Here is a 15,122-nt window from a genome sequence, read left to right on the forward strand (position 1 = left end):
GTTTACAAACAATTTGTTCACTAATCAGATTCACTAATGTGCAAGAAATCCAATGGGAATTCTCTAAGTGGTGAGTCTCCAGAGTTCTTTGTTTCTGTTTGGTTTTTACTGGCTCAAACAGCCCTACATTTTAATACGGCCTACAATATGTTTTGTGTCTGGATCTGCAGGCTTATTAATATTGCAATGTGATTCACAAATAGTAAATTTAAATAGCCATGGAATTTTAATGGCTTTCTTAATTAAAAAAGCCCTCTGGCTACACAGATGTTTCACACAAATTCTTGAAAATAAACCCCGTAGAACTAGAATTGGGAGCTCTCTATATCTCTGATTCCTTTAAAAGACAGAAGGTCAAATTCTTGTTAAGTATTTTTATTCCTGAGACTGAGGAGACACCAAACCCTGCCACCAACAATGATTAATACCACTCATTATCAAACAAATGAAACACAGTGTGCCAGACACCATAAAAATGTTTCAGCCATTACTTTGCACTTTCAGAATGACCCTTAACTTGTGCAGACTGAAATAATGAACTTTATGTGAAAGGCTCAACTGTATTATTAAAATGATGGTTTTCTATCCGATGTTAAATGTGCAGATTGAGATAACCATATGGCCAGATCTAAAAATGAAAATAACCATACCTTACACTCTAGGGAATTATTTCTGACCTGCATTCAATCCTGGAAGCAAACAGCTGGGCCAAACTAAATCAAATTAATGTTCTTATACCCTAATGTAGTTGGGTAACAATCAAATAAAGGCCTTTTACTAAACTTTTTGAAAAACACTTTTGAAGGAATTCACAATTTACTTTTTCCATTCACGCTTTCATACATTACATATCTACACCATACATCGTAGTTTAAGCTGGTTTTCCTTTTTTTTTTTCTGTTTTAACTGAAGAAAGAGACAAAGGGAGGAATATAATAATTGCTAACACAACAAGGAGAAGAAAGGAGGAGTCACCCAAAACCTTTAGGATTCCTCCTTTCTTTGCATCATCTGCAATCTTTTCTTCTTTTGTATAACATCACTCTTTGCTAGTAGTAATTTAGGGACATACGCAGCAGAATGTTGCCGCGCTGGAAATAAAACCCATATCTTACTCTCAGTTGGCCACAAGAGGGAGCCCGTAATGCCCTTGCAAAGAAATCTACTTGGCATATGGAAAAAAAACGACTTTGCTATAAATTTAATCTAAGCCAGTATAATGTTTTTTAAAAAAAGTTAATCAAAATTGATCAACTGCATTTTGTGGCATCCATACAATTAAGCATTAATATCTCTTATTTTTAGTAATTTATCATTGTGTAATTACACCTAGTAAAGTTTGACTTTTGTGCAGCTGAAAGTGAACAAGACTGCACAAATCCAGTTAAGTAGAAATTCCAACATTTGAAAATGTAACACTAAATACTATGTCTCATTAAAAAAAAAAGAAACAAACTTTAAGCTATGAAAATGGAGACAAAAATTAGTCTCAGCACCAAGTATCAGGGTGGTCAAGGGGTACATACGATCGAGATCTGTGCCTGGATCGCCGGTAGTTTGGATCTGCCTGGCTTTTCTCTTTTTGTCGCCGTAGCACAGCTTCCCACTGAGGAGCTGAGTCAACCATGTCATTTTCTTGCCGTAATCTGCAGAAAAAGTATCGGAACTTAGTCTGATGTTTCCAACACAGAGTGCTCAAAAGCATCAAGAGCGTATTTATCTCCTCAAAAATTCATCTCCTGCAAAGCAATACTTTTACATTTTATCTTGCCAAATTTTGATTCATGTTCCCAAAATACATAAAATGCAAGAGCCTATATAAAAAATAGACTCACTAATTTGTTATCTAGAAATAGCTTAAGCTGAAATGAATCAGTCCAGACATTAAAAACAGACCTACAACTCAAATTCAACCTGTCCTCCCCCCCCCCGCCCCCCCCAAGTCAAACATCTGGAACGTTTCTGCTATCCCACTTAGGTGCTGAAGACCTCCTCATCTACAGCAAGCATAAGGCCGATACTGTGATACAAGACTCCAGTATTATTACAACTTACTCATCTCCTCTGTCACCCAAGGCCTTAGCAACACTTCCCATTGAGCACCTCCAGTCTCTGGAACAGGCATAAAGCCCAAAGTGAAAGGGAATATCCCATCACAAAGGAGACAAAGATAATCTCCTGATTTTATTTGACAGAGGCAAAAAACCGGGGAAGGAGGAAAGCTTTAAACTCCAGCTCTACTCATTGTGGATGGTTGTGAAGCATGAGATGAGTCCTGCTCAGAGGTGCAGATAAACTCATTACTCAAACAATGGTGGAACAAGATAGAAAGGAACATGAAATCTTAAATTCTGTGAATTATTTCATACACTGAAGTATCCAAATTCTTTGGATCTAAGATATTACAGTATGAATCGATTTTCACATGTGATTCTTTTTCTTCCAAAGTCATGAATCCCATTACTGCAATTTATTAAAGATTAAAACAAATGTCAATATTCTGTAGGATGAACATGTTTGATAGCAAGTTGACATAATTCTATCATGGAAAAGCTAGTCAGGACAAATGGCGCAACAATGGTTGGCCATTAAAAGCTCTGCAGAAGCTTCAGAGCTTTGGGTTGCAAATACTGCTGCGATGATAAAATGCTAAGCTGGGATAAGTCGATGTGTTTAGTTACGGCTGTGAATTTAAAATTCAACAGTGATTTATATATAAATAACCCTGGAAAATATCACTCCAAAAGAACAAAAGTATGACCAGCATACTGAAGAAACTAGGGAAGCTTAACAGAAAAAAAAATAAATGGGAAGTTCACAACAAGCAAAGAAACTATCAGAGGTAAGTGTTTTACTTGGTGGAGACAAGACTGCATGAAAAATGTACAGCATGCTGTTGTTGTTGCTCTTCAGTAAATATGTACCTTTCTAGTTAAATTTACTCTATCCACAGCAGGGGGCTGGAGCTCAATGATGTTTAAGGGCCCTTCCAACCTACGCAATTCTGTGATTCTACATATTTAATTGTATTGGGCTGAACTGACAAAGCAGGTTGCTGCTTTTGCTTCCATAAAATCTTCACCCACATGCATAATGAGTTTTGAGCTAGGTCCCTAAGTACTGTAAACAATCGTAACTCTAACAAATGGCACTAAGCATCTGGAACAGACCACAATATCAGGTATTGATTTCTGAGCAGTTTTTTTAAACCTCTAATCTGGTGGTAGGGATTAACATAAGCATCTATCTAAAGCTTTTGTAGAAGAACTCACACAGTACAAGTAATGAACTGTGATTTTCATCCTGAATAATCCACTTTGTGGAGACAGCAATAATCCCACATGGCACAAACAGTATGAACTGCCTCCTACATATGGCCATCACTTAAACCTGAACAAAAAGAAGACATGAGGCTGTCAGACCAGTGCTGCCACACTGGGGGCTGGATCTGCCTGCTTACCATCTACTCTAAATATACCCTCTTTTAATTTTAAACCATTCCCTCTTATCTTATCTATATATGCCCTGAAAAAGAGTTTCTCTCCATCTTTCCTGTAGTCCTGTAAGGTCACAGCCAAGTGTCCCCAGAGCCTTCTCCAAGCTAAACAAGCCCACCTCTCTCACCCTTTCCTCATAGGAGAGGTGATCAAGCACTCTGATAATCTTTGTGGCCCTCCAAATCTCCTTGTCTTTCTTAGCTAGAGGGCCCCAGTCTTGGATGCAGTACTCCAGGCAGGACCTCACAAGTGCAGAACAGAGGGGGACAATCACCATCCTGTGCTAACTCCCCAAGTTAGCTATGCCTTTTTTTTTTAATGTAGCCCAGACTTTCTTGGTTGGCTTTCTGGGCTGCAAGCAGGCACTTACGAGAAAGCCAGCGCTCAGGTCCTTCTCCTCACGGCTGCTTTCAATCCATTCTCCACCAACCATATGTTTGTACTTGGTACTACCCCAATCCACACGCAGCACCTTGCACTTAGCTCTGTTGATCTTAATGAGGTTTGCACAGACCCACTTCTCGAGCTTGTTCCTTGGGATGGCATCTCTTCCCTCCAGTGTGTCAATCACACCACACAGCTTGGTGTTGTTCGCAAAGTTGATAAAACTGCACTCAATCTCAATGTCCATGTCACTTCACTAGCAAAGATGATAGTGCTGGTCCCAATACTAATCCCCACTTGTCACTAGTCTCTACCAGGACATCAAGCCATTGACTGGAACTCTTGGAACGTGACCAGCTTACATTCTTGGTTAGTGGAATGAAGTCTAGTTGGAGACTAGTATCTCACACTGTTAATGCTGGTATTCTGTTTGATATCTTCATTGTTGACATGGATGATGTACCCTCAGCAAGTTTGCAGACAATATAAAATTCAGTGAATTGGCTAATATGTCAGTGTCATGCTGCCATCCCAACAGACCTTGACAGACTGGTGAAATGAACTCACAGGAGTCACATGAAGTTCAGCAAAGAGAACTTCATAGCTGAGAAGGAACAATCCCAGGCATCAGGACATGCTAGGGGCCAGTAGCTGGAAAGCAGCTCTGTAAAAAAGGCCCAGAGGGGCCAAATACGTACAAAACTGAATATGCATTAGCAGTGCGCCCTCGCCACAAATAAGGCCTACGGTGTCTAGGGCACAGAATTAGTGGAATGACTATCACCAGCAGCTGAAGAGAGGTGATCCTTCCCTTCTGCTCAGCCCTCCTGAGGCCACACCTGGAAGAATAGATCCAGTTCTGGTATCCTCGGAACAAGAAAAACGTGGATATTGCAGAGAGTGTCCAGCAAACAGCCATGAAGATGATGAAGAGACCGGCTGTGAGAAGAGCTGGAACTGCTCAGCCTGGAAAATCCTGAAGAAAGCTCAATATATTTTTATCCATCTGATAAAGGCTTACTACAGAAAGAAAAAAGCAGACATTTCTTCTGTAACTGAAGCATGAGCACTGCTCTGAAAGTAATGCCTCCTACTTTATTATGTCAGCCCACAACATCAGAGCTGGATTACGGTGGTATGGCAGTAGATTGAACCTTCCCACTGACATTCCGTTACACTATATCGCTGTGCAAAAGATGGCAGCAGAGGGGCAGTCTGATAGAATGGCATCTGAACGAAAGTGCATATGAAGCAAAGGTGTGGAATTGAAATGCAGAAAAAGCTGCACTCATCTACATTCACCGACGTCTGCTGAATGCTTCTGGAGACCAAACAGTGGATGGGAAGGTCTTTATAGAGAGAGTGCTGAGGTGCTGGAACAGACTGCCCCAAGAGGTTGTGGATCCTCTGTCCCTGGAGGTGTTCAAGGCCCGGTTTGATGAGGTTTGACAAGGAACAAGTATCTGACCTTCCATAAATAATGCTTGTTTACTTTAGCACTGAAAATCACTTTTGATCTTGTCTGATTTCAAGTGACCACCTACAAGCAATAGATTTTGCAACTTCAACATTTTTAGTGTATCTTAGATTTCTGAGAATGTCAAAAGAACATAAAAATTCTTGTCCTTTCATACAAATTGATTATACTCTTTTTAATTGTAAGCACTTTTCTACTAAGGTTGGTAAAGACCCATTCACTTTTTTTTAGAAAAGGATAAGCACTACTTAAGTCTTCTCACACTTCAATCTTTATATTGCAGAAATCTTTTAAAAACATTCCTGGGGCCAGTCTCTAATTTTCTTGACTTGCCTGTGAAACTCCCAGAACTAGATGTTTCACAGGAGAAAAAGGCAGGCAAAATTATACTAAGACAATGAAATACAGAATGCACCCACTTATCATTGAAAATATACCAGTACTTCACTCAAGCTTCAGATCTCACCCAGAAAACAAAACCTCCATGCACAGCACTTCACTGTTAGCTGAGTATCTCAGAAGACTGCTCTAATTTAAACAATTGCCAAACAAATCTCATGGTTCATCTAAGCTTTATACGAGGCCATTTTAAGGATTTTATAGAATCTATTCAACTCTTGAAAGTTATTATGCTTAAAATGCACATTTCTCACCACTGTTTTAACATACCAAACAAATCCCTATCTTTAAGAGCTTCAAAATATCTGAAAATAATTTATCACTAATAATTCTGCAGCTGAAAGAACAAGGAATGTGACAAGTTGTGGAGACTGACTTGAAAAACTTATTTTAATCAATCTCTCTTTTGTCCAGTGACTCTTTTCTTATGCTCTATTTATGCAAAACGAAGTTTTATGTGCTTTGCTAAAATACATTTTATAAATAAACTCTCATGCTGCTACCACAAGTGCAATATAAAAATGCTACAATGTTAGTTGTTATGCCAACTTCTTATCATCAAGAAAAACAGAACATAAGATCCAAAACATACTAGCATCACTTGATGTTAATTGCTGTTTTCCTATTAAAAGCTATCATTGTACATATTCTGTGCTTAGGCCTACAATTCACATTTTGGAAAATAAAAATACTGGCATAACTAAATGCAAGCATCTAAAGACAACATCAAATTTCAGGTCCATTCAAAACTATTTCTTCTACTTGCCACAACAGCATATTTTTTGCTAAAAATAGATGTTTGAAAATTTTGAAGTGTTAAAGTATATGCTGTGAATATCAAATCCACCATTATCCACTTTATTTGTATCAACACTGAAAGTCTCTTATAAACACATCTGGTATTTGATTTTGCAGTTCATTAGTGAGACCTTTCCAAGCATTAGGTGAGAGTACATATTTGTTGCATTCACTGAAGGCATATATGTGATACGGCAATTCTCTCTTTTTATTTAAGCAAGAACTCGATGCTGCTTCGGGGGGACTGCATATGTGAAAAAAACATTAGTTCTTATTCTCAGGACTGCCTGAAGATGATCCATTCTCTGTTTGTGTTTCATATAAATTAAAAGGTCCAAACAATAAAAAGGTCACCTGTTTCTCTTCTTTCGATGCTCTCTGTTGGAATTTTCGGATTCGCTGCCACTGCTGGTGTTACAACGAGAACGTGATCTGGAGAAAAGAAAAGCAATATCTCAGGATCTCCTTAACCACTGACATCTTGTAAGAAATGCTGATGTTCTCAACAAGGAATAAACAGTGCTGAAAAGACAGTATTAGGAAAATTAGAGTTACAAGAGTCTGGAAGGCTTGTCCACACCTGAGAGTCATACTATCTTTTGCTTATTATATGACTGGAAATTTCTGCTTCAAAGGAAGCAGAGTCAAGTGACTGCTATTTTCCTTTTGAATCACTGCACTGCATTTTTGTGCTTAATTATTTTAGCTCTCGGCATTCTTTGTGAGTATGTCACAGTGAAGTACTTCTTTGAGGTGTAAAAAGTTCTGCCTTTAAATTACATGCATTCTAGCTCCTTTCTTACCCCCTACTGTGGGACACCCAAAAAAAACTTTACATGGTTATTCTGATTTTGCTGGCAAATCAGAACACTCACTAGATCTGTCTTCTTCTGTTCATCTGTAACTTTTAAGTTGAGCTACTAATAAGCTCAAATCATTTTCTGCGTGTTGAGCTGTATGGATAAAGCATCACTAACACTGTGCTTCTGCTGATCTTTATAGGCAAAGAGTGGCATGTGTGCTTATCAGCACAGCTTTGAGATAACCCCAAGCACAACTACAAAGATGGTGTGAGGAAAAAAAAAAAGGAAGCAGCACCTTTTTTACCATCTCCAACTGCAGTACTTCAAATGGTAGAATGACACCTATGGCTCTGATTATTTATTACTGAAAAAGACTAGTGAACCAGGCTGATAGAAAGTCGACAGGTAACACTGAATATTGAACTTCAAGAAGAAAATGAAGATCTGACTACCTACAGGCAAGCTCTTCGCAGTACTTCTTCACAGAGAAGTACCTGGCCTCTACCATCAGAAACTTTTAAATCCCTGATTGCCACAGATCATCCTTTTGGAGCAGACAGAACAACTGTCAGAGCCTTCTCGTCATAGAAATAAAGGCTCTTTTACCATACTGCTGGACTAAGTCCTAAAATACAGCATTAAAATCTGGTTTGGACAACTGTTCAGTGAAATCATGAAATTGCACAAAAGAAATGCCACAGACGATCAGAAAAAGTTTACCAAAATTAACATGGGATGGTCCAGAAGAATTTTGGACATCAGGATTTAAGACTGGTGATGTTTTTGCTGCAGTAGAACACAAAAGTTTTCTTCATAAGTCTCTGAGCATAAAATTAGGAGAGCTAAGCAGGTGACTGCTGATGCTGCTGCCATTCTTGCCTCTCCTGGCTCTTCATTCTTCTCTGACCCACTTTGTTAAAAGAGTAGACTTGTTACATTCGCCCTCAAATAAGATGGAAGGTGAAGACAGCTGATCTGGTGTAACAGGTAAGAGGAGGCATTTCATGATGAGGTTGAAAGCTACGGACATGGACCTGCTCATCTTATGTTCTAACAGCTTAGAGAGAAGAGCCCAAACAGAATGGGACAAGATGAAAGATATTTCCTATTGAGAACAGCATTCACCTCCATCAGGAAATCTAACTGCTCAGTGACACACCGCCAGGCACTGAATAAGAAACCAGGGCACTGCTGTGGATGTCCTTCCATCACATGGAAGTCCCAAAAATATGCCCATGATTCTGGTGAATTATAATTGGTTTCATCAGATTGGTGCATCACTGAATGAATCAGAGTCTATGGAAATGAATACGGGCTGATCTCCCCTCTCTCCTAAGCATTAACCTGAATAACTTTTATTAAAGTAACTGAATAACTTCCAGAAATATTTCAGAATAACTGCATACCATACACCAAAGACTAGGAAAATCAGTTCAGCCCAGCTTGTCTGCAGGGAATAGTCTCAGGAAAGTGAAATACTTTCCAGAGGAGAACCAAATACTCTCATGCCTCCAAATTTTATGGTTCATAATTTAAATCCATTAAGATGTTCAAGACAGACAGTTTCCCAGGTTAAAAAAAAATGCATTTTTGGGTGAAGCTGGAGGTCAGAATATGAGAAATGTATATTTCTGCAGAAAAAGTGTTGCTTCAAAGGAAGAAAAGATGAAAAGACAACATCCAAAAGGTACTGGCTCAAGCAAGCTCAGAGAGTTCAAAGAGCAAAACATGCCCTACAACTGCAGCAACCTTACTCTCGCTGAAGTACACCTCTCTCTTCCCCTTTCCCATACCTTGTAACCACTGACACTCCTAAAATTACTAGGTCACCAGCACCAGAGCAACTTTTTTTTTTTTAATTTCCCGGTCATCACAGCAACACTGTTATTTCACAGTTCAAGTATTTCCTTGCTCTCATTTAAACAATTTATCCTATAAATTACCAAGGCAGCAAAACTGCAAGATAAAACATGCCATTTGCTCCAATTCAAGATAAGCCTATTTGCTCAAATTCAAGATAAGCTTTTTTCTAGCTTTTCAGGAATGAAAATCTGATCTACCTTTTGAGCAGTGCATATCAAATTACCTTGTTTTCACTGTCAGAAGAGCACTTGCAGAGAGACAGCAAGGCTGCTGAGCTGCTAGATGAGTGGCAGCTTACTCGTGCTAGCTGTCAGAATGTTATCTTTTACTGCATATTAAACATCAGTTTTTACTGAACTGAATAAGGTATCAAAAGCAAATTAGAAAAACAAAGGTGGTTTCCTAAGCCAGGTGCAGAAACACAAAAGCTAACCCCAACCTCAAGCAATTACAAAGCAGCTTTTATCATTTACCTCACATTTTCTTGCTCAAGCAAGTATCACGTCCAATATGGTCTGACACATGGAGCACGAAACAGTCTGTTAGGCAAAAGAGGCAGAACATAGCAGCCTTGCAGGGACTCTGGGATAGGATTTGGTATTTCAGAGAAACATCTGACAGAGGAGGCTCATATAGTACATACTGATACAGTCCTTTTTTGATTACAATTTAAGTAGTGTCATCAAACTGAAGAAGTGGAGAAAGTCTACTGCTACGTACAGTAATAAATCTGTACATTGGCAACGTACAGCCTTCAGGCACAGATCCCGTCTAAGCACTTGCACTTCCTACCTGAAATACCTAACTACATCATCTGTTTTCTGTTCTTGACGTTCACTATGGGTGTATCACTGGCAGACTGAAATGGTTACATCTTTAAAAAAATGTTATCTTAGGTGCAAAGTACATGAGCTCTTTCTCTGACTTCCTCTGATTGTTCCTGAGATGTTTGTGTCTCTGCCAGAGCTCTTTTCCCATGTTGGTGCACTGAATCAGATCCTGGGAGTGCCTTCCCTCCTTCACAAGCTTCAAGAAGTCAGACATCAAAATATACTCCACTAGGCCCTTTTACGAACAGCCAGCACAGGAACGAGGAGAAGCACAGCACAGTGTCACAGCAAAGAACTCCATATGCAAAAATATGTTTAAAAAATATGTAAAAAGTTGAAGTCATGAAAGCACACGCCTGGATTTATACCAGCATTTTATTTGAAAGTGTGACATCCAGACAAGAATGCACAACAAAAAGAAGCGAAGCTTAACAAGAAAGTAAAAATGTATAAGACACTCTGAGATGAAGTTTAAGCAGAACAGATATGTTCCTGCATATATGTGACAATACACTTGATGTCTAAACAGAGAAATTAAAGTGGATCGGGAGGCTGGACAAGTCAAAACACAATATGTAGATGTAAAATTCAATAACTCAGACTTCTGGAATTGACTTTGAAGCTGCAGACAAGCCTTTAGTAAACTTCCACAAACTATTTATAATATAGTTAAAGGAAATAACATGCAGGGCAGGTTGTAGGAATCGCTGATGTGGTAAGGTTATATTAGAGAGCATTGGAAAGAGAAACTTAAATGGATGAAACACACTAAGCCTTTTAAACATTCATGAGAATGGGGGAGATGAAGGAAAGGAGAAGATACAAAAAACTAAAATATCGTCAGTACCTTCACTGTCACTTCATGACTGCTATGGTGTATATATTTACCTTCTCCTGTGCTTTAAATCTGAATCTTCACCACTGTTTTGGGTTTTCCTGTGATATTAAGAGAGTGTTAGTGAAATGTAATTGAGCACATAACACAAATACACAAAAGTTTCCATCTTTACTATTTAGGATGGAGAAAAAAAGGCATGTGCTTGTTTTAAACTTTTCAGGGCAACTCCAGTAAGTTGCGAAGGCATGATCACATTCAAGCACTCACTGCAAAACCCAGACTTGCAAGGCTGAGCACAGTAAACCGGCCGTTAGTGCTTCCTAATGTTTTCAGAATAGCTGATCCTGATATTTTCCTCTCAATTCCACTTAAGTCGGTATACACAGTGTAGCTATTGTTGTTAAACAATTGAAAAAGGAAAGCATTTGAATTCAACTAAGACTCAGGAAGACTTAATTAGGTTAGAATCTACTCTCATCTGTCAGCCTTTACAGTCTTACATTCGAGATAAGACTTTATAAAATCATTCTGGTGGTGCTGTGGCCCAAGACAAAACATGTTATTGGCATGACCACTTGTCTAGCTAGCAAATGAGTCAAATGTAAACCCCAGATGACAACCTCTTTGCATCTCAAAACAATCTCCTACTGCACAGTGCATTAACATTATTCTTTTCTTGCTGCAAGATTTTTTGCACTGCTTTTGCATTGCTTTGTTTTAACAGAGCTCAATAATATCTTCTGACAACAAAGTTATAAATGAATAAGAAAATCCACATCAATAAAGACACTGCTATCTATACCTACAAGGGCCATATTCAACAGAAAATCAACATAATTCTGTCAACTTGAGACAAACGACACTGATTTACTTTATTTAACTTCTGCATGAGCTCACTAAACATACACAATGGTTGAGTTTCTTCACTGCTTTTCTAGACAGCAGTGGGCAGGTAAGAAGGTTGGAGCAGCTCAGGAACCTGACAAATATAAAACCTCCTCATCTATTGAGATTTCCTCATAGATAAGGCTGTGTCTTCAAAGATCTCTTTGTAAACTTTGGCTTTGAAAGCCCAACAGAGAATTGCATCAGAGATGTCAGAAGCTTCGGGGCGTGGGCTCGTAAAGTAGTCCTGGAAGACTGTGAATACAGCACAGTAGCTATATGCATCTACATTTCACAGCAGACCACAGCACCAGTGCATCTGAGCTAGCTTAGGTGATGAAAACAGCCTGTCAGCAGGACAAATCACCCCAGGTAACATGCAGACTGTAAGAACTATCATTTCTTAATGTGAGCTGTCACTGATTCACACATCGGACAAACTCCAGGTCACAAAGCAAAGTGTTTTGTTTTCTATCCATTTGATTTCAGTTTTCTAAGTTACTTAATTCAAACTAAGTTACTGGTTTGTAGTAGAAGTTCATTGCCAACCAAGCAAGAGCTATCAGAAGAAAGGAAAAATAAATGCTGATCTATATGAAAGGATCTTTCAAGTGCAAATAATAAAATTTTTTGTATTTTCAAAATTATTTTCCTCATACACAAGACAAACAAGCAAGCAAAAACCCTGATGAAAATTTACTTTGCAAAATCAGATTCCATGTTCCAAGTTTACTTTCATTTTGCACTAACAACTGACACTCCCAGAACTCAGCACTGTAGGGTCAAAAGACCCTACTGAACATAGAGCATTCAGGACTGTACGCTTCCTGCTGTAAGAAGCTAACTGTGACAGGCCTCAGGGCTCTTACCTCCTCCGGACTGGCTGCCCACACTCATTCTCACTGCCACCTGATGGGTTCCGTCGCCGAGAATAAGGAAACTTCGGTGATTTATTGCGGTCACTGGGGGAATTATACAGCCCACTGGGGTTAAAAAGGAAAAGCAAACAACTGACTTCTCAACTTTCACAATAGTTAAGTCAGATAACCCAGATTAAATCTACAAAAACAGTGAGAAGGTTCACACATTCAAACATTTGCATGTTCCGTTATATACACATTCAAGAGTGTGCAAGCATGTGCATTCACACATGCTATCTGTGAATATACCAACAGTATTGCTTTCCAAGAGCAAATATTTTACGCTGAACATGTAAAATACAGGACAGAGACCACCAAGCACTGGAGAGATGACAGTTCTAAGCTTACAAAATGTAGAACCAAGTATATACATGTTGCTGTAGAATATCTGTGCTTAAGGAAGATTTACACAACTCACAATGAGGTATTGACATGCATTTGTACTTTTCAGGTTTTCCATGGACTTAAATACAAAAACAGTGTCCATACCCCAACATAATCTTCAGCACACCTAAAAATCTGGATCGTTACATAATTTTAACTCTAGATTTTTGCTGTTAATCTACACAATCCTCTGAAAATGACGTGGAGGTACTGCAAGCTTCATATACTTAAGCTAGGGTAGGACTTAAGGCTGTTACAGCGTTGAAAGTAGACTGCATTATCTGTTCTCAAATGCCTGTATGGATGGTACTGTTGTGCCTTCCCACAGAAATGTAACTCTTCCAATAGCGTAATACAGCCTGCAATGAATACACACTACTCTAAAGGTGGTCCACTGATGCTGTAACAGGTCCACACTTTCCCGAACCAACTAGGTTAAACACAAAATCACATTTCTGTCTGATGATACTCAGCCCTTTTCACAACAGCTATCTGTTAAATGTCTCAACAAATTTTTCTTCCTTTCCTAAAATCCTCCTTCTCCAGACTGCTGATTACAGTGATGCTCTGCACAGCTAAAAATCTGCCACTGTTCTTCTGATTGATTTCAAAGTGGAAAATTATTACTAGAAGTTGTGAAAAGCTTTTTGTGACATATGGTCTGTTTTTGTACCTATCACTCCATAGTTCTTTAGAATAGATGTCCTTTCAAAAACTCAATCCCACACTCTTTGGCTCCTAGGAGTAAAGCTCCTTCCATACTGAGAACAGCTTTAACCATAAAGCTACACTGTGACTATCTGACACAGGTTCTTTTTTAAACATCACAGACAAAAGTCTACCCTAGCAAATGAACATCTGCACACTGCCTTGTCCTTACACTGAAAACTCTATGTTTACGCAGAATCACATAGTAAACATGCCTCAAATACCACTATGTATAAATATGAATCATGACGTAATAATAGGACTTTACTGCATTACAGTAAGATGCCATCTAGTTCACTGACCTTTTTACAGAAGTGGCCATAAACAACCACTTCAGAAAAAAGAAGTAATAAGTTTAATACATATGACAGTTCCCTGGTGCTCACTACTCCCTGCTCAGGGGGACTGAGTGAGCCATGTGTTACATCTCTGTCTTCAGAAACCCTGAGCTGATTTCACTTCCATGCACTAGCCCAGTTTCCCCAGAATCCATTAACTCTTGGCAACCCTTGGAAAGGTGTACCACAGGTCTCCTCACAGAGGGTCACTCCTTTCTTCCTTACTTATACTGTCAGAGTTCTAACTTATCTATACCAGGATCAACCTTTTTATTTGCAATACAGAATTACAGTGACTATGTTAGTATATTAACATGTTATACCAAAATCCCTCATTCTATTGCCACGGCACAATATTTAGCATAGCATAATACTTAAGATATCATGTCCTGCCTTACCTCTGCTGGCCATTTTCCTCCCATGGTGCACTTGTTTTACTTCTTTGGGTTTCTGGACTGTTCTCATTTTTCATATTTTTAAAGCTAAATAAAAGTAAAGATACACCTTTTAAATGCACAGAGCATAGGTCACATTTTTTTCATCTCTTAGAAATTAATCTTTGAGGAATATAGCCACTGCAGAGAGCTGGCACACAGCTATTTGCCTGCCATGTAAAAGAAGGCCAACATCTGATGCATTAGAGAATCTCTCCTAGAAGGATAAACCGAAATAAAAAAAGGGAAGACCTGAAAGACAGCTCCACAAACACATAATTATGGTTGCACAGAATCAGAAAAAAAGTTAATCTTGTCTCAAAACAAATGAGAACAGACACTCAGTCAAGAAGTCTAGCAGTAGAGCAGAGATACAGTATGCACTTCCAGTCTTTTACCATCTGCAGTTTGCAGATTACTGAAACAGAATTTTTATCTGCTCTTTTTTCATATAGCTCTTGATGGAAGCTTCTTCCATGAATTTATTTAAACACTTCTTGCCCATTTTTTGTCTTTTGGGTTCAAACTGTTCCCGACAGCAGTGCACAAAAAAACTGCACACAC

The 15,122-nt window shown here is 38.8% G+C and overlaps 1 protein-coding gene across 3 annotated transcripts in view; it reads right to left on the reverse strand.

The window, feature by feature from the left end:
- EPB41L4A (erythrocyte membrane protein band 4.1 like 4A) overlaps nt 1–15,122 on the reverse strand; it is a 134,967-nt gene that overhangs the window by 11,922 nt on the left and 107,923 nt on the right. For 2 of the 3 annotated variants that reach the window (XM_048931383.1, XM_048931381.1), the window contains 5 exons: nt 14,523–14,606; nt 12,644–12,757; nt 10,940–10,987; nt 6,910–6,987; nt 1,527–1,646 (listed from right to left, as the gene is read on the reverse strand). In XM_048931383.1, coding sequence (XP_048787340.1) covers nt 1,527–1,646; nt 6,910–6,987; nt 10,940–10,987; nt 12,644–12,757; nt 14,523–14,606 — 444 coding nt within the window. The remainder of the gene's footprint in view (nt 1–1,526; nt 1,647–6,909; nt 6,988–10,939; nt 10,988–12,643; nt 12,758–14,522; nt 14,607–15,122) is intronic. The other variant, XM_048931382.1, reaches the window with a different exon arrangement.

The sequence above is a fragment of the Lagopus muta genome, chromosome Z (assembly GCF_023343835.1).
Source record: "Lagopus muta isolate bLagMut1 chromosome Z, bLagMut1 primary, whole genome shotgun sequence".
NCBI lineage: Eukaryota > Metazoa > Chordata > Aves > Galliformes > Phasianidae > Lagopus > Lagopus muta.